We start from the raw sequence: 9,792 nt of genomic DNA, 5'->3' as shown, positions 1-9,792 counted from the left end.
TCTTTCTCTATTAGCCGGATCTCTTTTCACCCTCTAATATATTCCGGCTAGATTTGTATTAATCATTTTCCAGTAAGTTTATATTTTCTAATAAACTTCCGATTGTTAATATATGTATTTCCGGCAAAATTATATTTTCTTCCGATTATTGTTTCCTCTAACCTTTTTATCTTTATTTTCATTGTCATTTGATTTTATTAAAATCAGTTTAGGTTGTAAATCAAAAACGGTGATGAAGCTAATATGTGGATGTATTTACGTTTTTCCGGTAAGTTTTTCCGTTAAGTTTTTCCGGTTATGTGTTATACAATAACAATGGTTGTTTTATACTTATCTGAAGTTTTATATTTTTCTTTCCTCTTAAATATTCCGACTAATCTAGATTTAGATTTGTATTAATCGTTTTCCGGTAAGTTTATATTTTATAAAAAATTTCCGATTGTTGATATATATATTTTCGGCAACATTATATTTTCTTCCGGTTATTGTTTCCTCTAACATTTTATCTTTATTTTCATTGTTAACAGATTTTATTAAAATCAGTTTAGGTTGTAAATCAAAAACGACGATGAAGCTAATATGTGGACGTATTTACGTTTTTCCGGTAAGTTTTTCCGTTAAATTTTTCCAGTAAGTTTTTCCATTAAGTTTTTTCGGTTATTTGTTATACCTATAACAATGATTGTTTTATATTTATTTGAAGTTTTATATTTTCTTTCTTGTTTTTTTGTTTTACATGTTGTTCTTCTAGGTTCTAAATAAAAAATCACATTCATCCATGAAAAATATCATTATTTCGTTTTTCCGGTAAGACACATTTAAATTATCCGGTTATAAATTGTAATTATAATCTTCCAATCTTCCATAATATCAATGTTATAACACAAATATGTTACTTTTCAAATTGGCCCAACTTTTTATTGTTTGTTTTTTCCAGTTCTAAAATTATGTCTAATTTATGCTATTTTTCCGTCCAATTTTTTATTTTTTCTTTACTAAATATTAAGAATAATAAATTCCGTCCAATTTTTTATATTTTTCTGGCCAGTTTTGTTTCAGTATTGTTTAATGTTTTATTGGGTTATGATCTTTAATTTTTAATTTAATATTCCTGAAATATTAATTATAAAATTACTAATTTTTTATTAACATTTAGTAAATTATAAATATACTAAACTTACTAAACTAAATTATAATATTGATCTTTAAGATACATATTAAATTATAATATTCATCTTTCAAATAAAATTTATTATAGAATTTTATACAAATATTAATGGTGATAACTGATTCCATTATTAGTTGACCTTTTGACTATAATTTGAAATTCAAATTCAAATTATTACGTACTATATTTAAAGTTTTGACTAAAAAAACTATAATTAAGGAAATAATTTATGTTTTTATATAATATTAAATAAAATTATATAATAGTATATAATCATAGATTCTAAATATATTTTGTTTTATGATCAATCTTTATTTTTCCAAATATAATATATTCTAGAAATTTCTAAAAATGTTAATAATTTATTTTACACTAATATTTTATTTTCACTAATTTGAAATTCAAATATATTATAATGTTTGACTATAAAAACGATAATTAAGGAGAGAGTTTAATGTTTATATATTATTCTTATTATTATTTTATTTTTAAATTAAGTAACTTATTATTGTCTTTGTTAACTGATTTTGATTAACCTTAAATATAGTAAACAACTCTAAATATACATTTTCAAAATAATTAATCGGTTATTTTAGGAAAAAAAATATTTATAATAAACCGATTTAATTATATTCAAACTTATGTTTAGAAAGTTTCTATACATAATACGTTTACCAAAATGTATATTCTTGATTGTGTTTATAAACTTATTTTTGTTAAATGTTTGAATCATTTATAATTACAATAATTTGTTTCCAAAATATCCACATTTAAGTTATTCATTCACGTTTATATTTATATTTATATTGTGTATATATAATTTTGTTGTATTTTGTTTAAGAAATTTTACTATGTTTTAATTTGTGGTCAAATTTTTAATTTCAAATAAGAACAAATTAAATTCTTGATTGTTTTACAAACTATTTTTGTTAAGCAGTCAATAAATTAGTTTAAAACGGATTTGACATTTCCATAATAACAAACTATATTTCAAAACTTTTTAGAGTTATATATATATATATATATACTTATTTAGCAACCGATTTTATGATAAAAACACGAAAATACTATTATTACCCTCTATATTTACTAATATGTTTTGTAATTTTTCAGGTCTTTGACTTTATGCATGTTGAAGTATTCCTTATAGATTGTAATTTTTGAATGTTGATTTAATTAGATGCTTAATTTTTAATTAATATGTGTTTTTTTCTCATGTTATAAGTTATAAAAAGGTTTTAACTTTTTATTTATCTTTGTTAGTGTTTGTGTGTTTTTGTATTTGAATTTACATAACAATTTAATGTCTCATAATTTATGTAAAATTGTTCTTTTTTATATAAATATGATATTTGCATTTTACTAAATTTATAATATATACATTAACCTAAAATAATTACCAGTTTAAGGTTAAACATCCATTATAATACAAATTAATGGTTACATAATGTTATTTAAAGTTAAAGATCCGTCATTAAAAATATTCCAATATCAAAATACTACCAAGATTTTTTTTTTAAATTCCATTAAAATACCAATTAATGGTTACACGATTCTAATTGAATTTGAATTCAATATTATATTATAATAATATGTTAATTATGTCAAAATTATTGCTTAAAATAAAACCATTTGTTCCTTAATTTACGTATAATTTTGGGTATAATAGTTGTAAAATAAAGACCATTTAATTATGTCAAAATGGATGCTTAAAATAAAACTCGCATTAAAAGTTTTTAAATCTCAAAATACTTTCTAGGTTAATGTTTTTGAATTATTCAAGATTGTATTAAAATATTTAAATTATGTCAAAAATCTTGCTTAAAATAAAACTCTCGAATCCTTGAATTATTCACGATACAAAAAGATAATATTGAATCCGTCATGATGTTCAACAACCTCTTTAAACATCAAATTCATGAGATTGGTCTTAGGAAGAATTATCCATGTCAACAAGAAACAAATCTCATAAATATTTTACATGATTTCCTTCATGATCTTCAGCAAGAGGTTTTACCTTATGAACATGTAAGTGAGTTGTTTTTTTACCCTTATCAAAACAAGGTTGTTATCTGGTTTAAGAATGGAGAGTATAAGAATTTTAAGCCTAAACAACTATTGTCATGTGATGATTTGATCATGTTGAGAGAGCTTGACTTGTTGAAGTTATCTAATGCAAGAAAAGAAGTTGCACATCTTGAGTTAGAAGTTGAAATGAGTTTGAAGGTGAAATGGTTAGAAGAATGTTGTAACTATGAAAGTGATTATGAAGATTTTTCAGACAATTTGAAGTCTGATGGTAAACTTTAAGGTAAAATATAAATTCTTTAGATATTGTTGTTAGATTTAATATAAGTAGTAGATGGTCAACACCTCTTTACACTTTCTAATAACTATAATTTGGAAGTTAAGATTTATTGGTTCCATATAACAACTTTAGTACTGTTTATATGTTACTAATTATTATACATGTTGTTTTGTGTGGTTTATATTTTATATAATCTGCTATTGTGTTGTAACAATTTTCAGGTGTGTTAGGAAACGTGATTTTCTTTTGGTTGAAGTTTTCAAGATGTTGATGATGATTTAATAGCAAAGAACATTATTAGTTATTTTGTTGATGTGTGTTTGGTTGTTATGCTCAAATTAACTTCTTGTAATTTGAAAGTTTTAATATTAAGACAATGTAAATATATTAATTTTTTGTTGGTATGATGATGTGTTTAGTGACAATGTAAATTTATCAAGTTTTAATAGTTAAAGAAATATATACGTTTGTTTAAATTGATGTTTAAGTTGATTATGTTTAGTGACATGTTATTCCACCCGCGTGTCATGCGAGCCTATACCCTAGTTATATATTGACTTGGTACAATCATTGGGTACAATATTATATCTTTTAAAGATTAAACAATATTAGAATTTTTGATAAAATACTCAAAATGTTTGATAGTTAATTAATTAGATGTTAAAAATGATTCTAATTCAAACAAATGAAAACTTGTGTTTTACAACTAAAATTATTAGTTGTAAGTAAAATGAAACATTTAAATTACTTAGAAAGTTATTATATTTTTCTTTATAGCATAGCTTGTTCGAACATATGTTAGAACATATGTTAGTATAGTAATTTTAAACCCTCATCAAACCTTAATCTTTTTTACATCGACTAAATACTTTTTAAATCTACATTTTATTATCATAAGTCTAAAACCCTCAATAATTTAAAAAGACATTTATCTACACACGTTAACATCTCTAGAAATATAGCCGTTTGTATAAAATCTTAACTATTTCGTTTAGATTAGCCACTAGAGTCCGTAAAGGTTAATCTCGTGACCAAGTGTCAGTTTCCAATATATCCTAAAAAAAATATAAACTTATACTTAAAAAATGCTTCCGGCAATTGATCTTGATCACACTTGTAATATTTTTATTTTAATCATAAAACACAATTATTTTACAGTGCTCAAAGTGCATAATATTTTTAAAAACTATTAAACTTAATAACCAAAAACAGAAACATGACAATCAACAAAAATATTGGTTCTTTTTCTTAAGATTTACCAAAGAAAATAACACATAAAAAACTTTAATGAAACCCAACTAGACCTATAAGTATAATAACCAACTTCACATGTGAAAATAAACATAAAAACATCAAAATGAAAAAAAAAGGTTCTTTAAAAAAATAATCATCTACTGTATTCATTTTTTCATGCCAATTAGTCATGTTTATGGTGTGACGATAGTAGGTGAGCTTCGGGTATCGGTTGGAGGTGTATGACTGTCGGATCCCTTTGATGGGTCATCCAATGATTGTCTCAACCCGTCATCTGTTTCACCCCGAGTCACTTCCTCCATCATCCTCACCACCTCTTGCATTGCGGGCCGTTGATCAGGCACACCTGATACACACGCCATTGCTATTTGCAATAGCTGAACCATCTCCTCTTCTATATTGTGATATTGTATTAACTCCACATCAAAAACCTCGGTGGTCCACTCTTCTCTGACAACCGACTGGACCCACCGAGGCAAGTCAATCCCTTCCTCACTCAACGAGGCGTGGTTTGGAGCTTTGCCTGTTAAAAGCTCTAATAACAAAACCCCAAAGCTATAAATGTCTGATTTGAATGTGGCTTTTCGGGCCTCTAGGACTTCTGGGGCCCGATAGCCCGTGACTCGATTGTTTGGGGGGCTAGACCCGCCAAAGAGCGTGTTGAGCCCAAAGTCAGACACTAAAGAATCCTTATTGGTGTCTTGTCGAAGGAGGATATTGGACGATTTGATGTTTCCGTGAACCACTTTTCCCTCCACGTGTAAGTAGGCCACCCCGTTGGCGGCACTCAACGCGATTCTCATCCTGTGGTCCCAGTCAAGCGGCGTTCGGCCCGAACCTCTACTTCCTGTAAAATTACCATGATTTTACTAACGAATTGATAAACAGAAACACTAAGGAGAACACAATATTTAGGATGAACTCTTGTATTATTATAATCAAAAAACTCATTCAAATCCCGATTACAATAATCCATAATACAATAACCCTAATCATGTCTATGCATTTATAGGACGACCCTAGCTTGACCAAAAGGTATACCAATTACTTTACAACATTTATTGCAATCCTATAAACATGTTATATCATTAATGAATCTTATGCGTCCAAATAAAACTTATTCACCTAGACGTGACTCGCCTATTATGATGGAAATTACCAGCATGGACCATGGTTCACACAAGTTAGGACCCCGTTGGGGTAGGTAGGTGGGTGGTTTGTTGGTGAAGGGAACTAGAGGACCACAAGGGGAAAATATTGGAAGAGCATTGTCTATATTATGATTGCATGTTGGTGTGGGGAAACATGGGGTGGGTGTAGTAATTATTGGTATAATAAAGGGAGTTAAGTGTAAAATTTACTACTCACTTGCTAAGGGCCTAAACGACATGCCAGCCTACCAAGGTATCATGCTCTTAGATGCGTATTTCACACCACATGTCTTATGATGTGTTATCATTGTTAAAAGAGAGGCAAAAACATAATCACGACAATTTCATATGTTTGTACTTTAAAACATTAAAAATAACGAAAATTAAATTAAACATTTTAACTTGTAACACCACAACATTTGATCCAGCATTCACATTGTACTTTAGGTACAAGCGTTACCGCGCGTTTTGTACAAGTTGTTTTGATTTGTTGCATGTAGGTTTTCGGTATTTATGTGTTCAAATCTTTATATCATCTACAATTCTAGAGTTAAATTTCTTAATGGAAAATATTGGATCACATGAATAGTAGTTAAATACCTTACATGATACAAAATAATACTCCATTGTGCATGCCCGTTTTGAATTATATTTTACATATAGATATTCTATGTATTCATAGGTTTGAATGTTTCGTTCCAATCTATGCATGCCCGATATCTATATCCAAAAGATAATTCAAAACATGTTATACACAATGCGGTAACATGTTGTGCCCTCACAACATATCCTGACTCTTTTAACATTTATTTGATCTTACCTCTTTACCAGTTATGATTCAAGATTAATGATAAAGATTTGAACCCATGAATACCCAAAATGTATATCCAACAAATCACTAAAAATTCAAACAAATAATCAAAAATCAGTAAGAATTTAAACACATTACCATGAAGAAGAGCAGATAAGCTACCAGCAGGCAAGTAATCAAACACAAGCAATTTCTCATCTTTCGAATAATAATAAGCTCGCAACGGAACCACATTATCATTCTTCATCTTCCCCAACACTTCCATTTGCGACTCGAATTCCCTCTTTGTCGCCGCAACATCTTTCAACCGCTTCACAGCAACCGTCGTCCCATCCTCCAACACCGCCTTATACGACGTCCCCACACTCCCCTTCCCCAAAACCTCCGCTGACGCCCTCAACAAATCCTCCAAATCAAAATTGTATACCCCACCGTCGAAAAACACCAATTTGTTCCTCTCTGTTAGACACAATGTAATTAGTAGAATGTCAGAGGTAGCTTTATGTAAATACAAGAGAAACCATAATTATTATTATTATTATTATTATTATTATTATTATTATTATTATTATTATTATTATTATAACATTTACACACACTTAAGAGTTTAACTCTCTCACCTTCTGCCAATGCACTAGTGATATCGTCCTTTGAGGACGATGTCACAGCGTCAGCGCTAGCTCTAGAACCCAGCGCTGACGCTGGTGGTTTTGCCCATTGTTTGGTTCGTTGAGTCGTCTTCTTCTTCCGTAAATATAACAGCATAACTAGTAACACTAAAGCAAGAATTAAAGCCGATCCAACCGCAATAGCGATAATCGCTCCAGTTCCTAATTTGTTAGAATTCTTCTTAACCATCGAAAACGGAACAAATGTGTTATTACAAGGTGGTAAAGGATTACCACACAGATTAATATTCCCAGTGAATGCAGACACTGGAAATTTAGATAACATTATTGGAATGCTACCGTTTAGATTATTATTCGCAACGTTGAACTCGGTTAAACTCGACAAGTTAAAGCTTTGAAACTCGCCCGAAAACATATTATTCTGTAACAAAAGTTTAGTGAGTTTTGTTAAATTATTAACAGAGTCAGGAATCTCTCCGGAAAACTTGTTTCCGGAGAGATCTAACCGCTCTAAAGATGTTATTTTAACCAAACTTGGTGGGAACTCGCCAGAGAAATTATTGTTTTGCAAATAAACATTGCGAAGCGAAACGAGATTGGAGATATCCGAAGGGAGGCCTCCGGTTAAGGCGTTAGACCGGAGGGAGAGTATGCGGAGGTGGGAAAGAGTGCCGAGTGTGTTTGGGGGGATTTTGCCTACGAGTTTGGCGCCAGGGAGGCGTAGGGCGATGACGGATGAGTTCGTGGGGTTGCAAGTGACGCCACGCCACTCGCAAATGAAATTGGATGAGTTCCATGAGTAGCGAGGGTCGTGACGGATGTTAGATATGAAGGTTTGGAGTGAATGTTGTTCGTGAGTCAGATCGGATGTGACGCGGTGGTGGAGGGTGATAAAGGAAAAGAGGAAGATTGCGAACTGACACATTTGTGTTAATGTATCGTCCTATCTAGTTTTTTATATAGTACTTTGCTGCTTACTAGATAGTTTTTTATAATATAGCTGTCGTTTTAAAAAAAGACAGTGTGGTTTTGTTTGTTGGTGAGGGAGGAGTGCGGGTGGGTCGTGGTGGCTATTTTGGCGGTTTCCGGTGACCGCCGCCCATTGTAGAGAGAGAGAGTGAATGTTTGGTGAGAGAGAGAGAGAGAGAGTGAATTGTGATGAATATTGAGAGGATGAGTGAGTTTTGGTAGCAGCCAACAATTCAAAAATAAAACGCTCTGTTTAATTATTTTATTATATCATATGTTGTCTTGATTAATAGATAAAATATAAAGTTGCAGTCATAATACCGTTGTTCATGTATAGCCGTTAAAAAAATGTTAGTTTAATAAAAAAAATATGTAACAAAGAATAGAATGCAAGTGTCAACATGGCCGAATTTTGTTTCTATAATATTTTTCATGGTGTTATTTTTTATAAGTTTGTATAACTTGATTTTAATTTTTCGGTCTACTTATGATCGGAGCGGGTCAGATGTCTAAACCCATTTAAACCCATGTTTCTTCTAAATGACTATTTAACATTCAAGAATTCGAGATGAATTCTAAACATCAATGCATGAAACAGTTGAAATACCAAATGAAGTAAGGCTGAGATCGGTTGAAAGTTCGACATGAGAGAAGAGAGGGAGTCATTCTTTCCCTTTTTTTATTTGGAATTTAGACAACTGTGGTTAAACTTTAACGTGGGATCTATGACCTAGTGGTCTGGTTCGATGTTTGCCCGTTAAAAGTGAGATAGTGAGTTCAAATTCTAGTAAGTGTAAAGTTTAAAATTAAACATGGTTCGTGTGTCCATTTGTTTAAGATTAACTACATAAACGAACAATAGCGAATAAATAAACGAACGGAAAACCAACAGAAGTTTGTACATGCTTTTTTTTTACGTTTAATCGAATGCACAAACAAACATATTCTCTTGTTTATGTTCGTTCGCTAGAAAATATTTTGCAACAAAGAAACATTTAAGAAAAAATATAAAATTTTATAAAAGTATATTGTAAAAAAAATATCCAAGTATGAGTAAGCCAGCATTTCGTTCGTGAACAACCCTAGTGTCAAAAAGCCAAATGAGACAAACCCCACTCACTAGATCGAGTTAAAGAAAATGTGTGTGCCCAAAACAATGTGGTTCAACATGTCTATTGAAAGTGTTGATAATAATAGAATTGGTGCATGATACTTTGATGTTGGGCCAAAGCCCAAATATGGAAAGCAGAGACCCATTGATATTTCCCAAAGGACAAACCCCAAATATGCCAACAACCTGTAACCCATTGAACAGGATCATAAATAATTTGAAACAACTATAGTTGGAAACTAAAAACTAACACACAACGGGTATGTTTGACAAAACTAGCCGGTAGATATAGCTTAAGGCTAGTGGCTGATGGCTTGAAGCTGGTATCTGTAATTAGTAGCTGTAACTTTTTAGATATATTTAAATGTTTGGTAGGGTAGATGGAGTTTTT

At 30.4% G+C, this 9,792-nt stretch overlaps 1 protein-coding gene across 2 annotated transcripts; it reads right to left on the bottom strand.

Moving 5' to 3' along the window:
* Nucleotides 1-4,594: 4,594 nt before the first annotated feature.
* Nucleotides 4,595-8,555, bottom strand: LOC143632352 (putative inactive receptor kinase At2g26730). Of its 2 annotated transcripts, none has more exons than XM_077100895.1 (3): nt 7,328-8,555; nt 6,831-7,190; nt 4,595-5,577 (listed from the first exon to the last, which is right to left on the bottom strand). In XM_077100895.1, exons 1-3 carry the CDS (start codon nt 8,244-8,246, stop codon nt 4,904-4,906), a joined length of 1,953 nt encoding a protein of 650 aa, XP_076957010.1. In that variant the 5' UTR covers nt 8,247-8,555; the 3' UTR covers nt 4,595-4,903. The 2 variants fall into 2 exon arrangements, with proteins under 2 accessions (XP_076957010.1, XP_076957009.1); XM_077100894.1 differs by having other exon boundaries at nt 4,597-5,577; nt 6,831-7,151; nt 7,313-8,555.
* Between the last annotated feature and the right edge of the window lie 1,237 nt (nt 8,556-9,792).

The sequence above is a fragment of the Bidens hawaiensis genome, unplaced genomic scaffold (genome assembly GCF_021521415.1).
Source record: "Bidens hawaiensis isolate Kalapana, Puna unplaced genomic scaffold, B.hawaiensis_p1.1 tig00006387_1, whole genome shotgun sequence".
Lineage (NCBI taxonomy): Eukaryota > Viridiplantae > Streptophyta > Magnoliopsida > Asterales > Asteraceae > Bidens > Bidens hawaiensis.
Note: the sequence above shows the minus strand (reverse complement) of the source record. Positions and strands in the feature narration are given on the sequence as shown.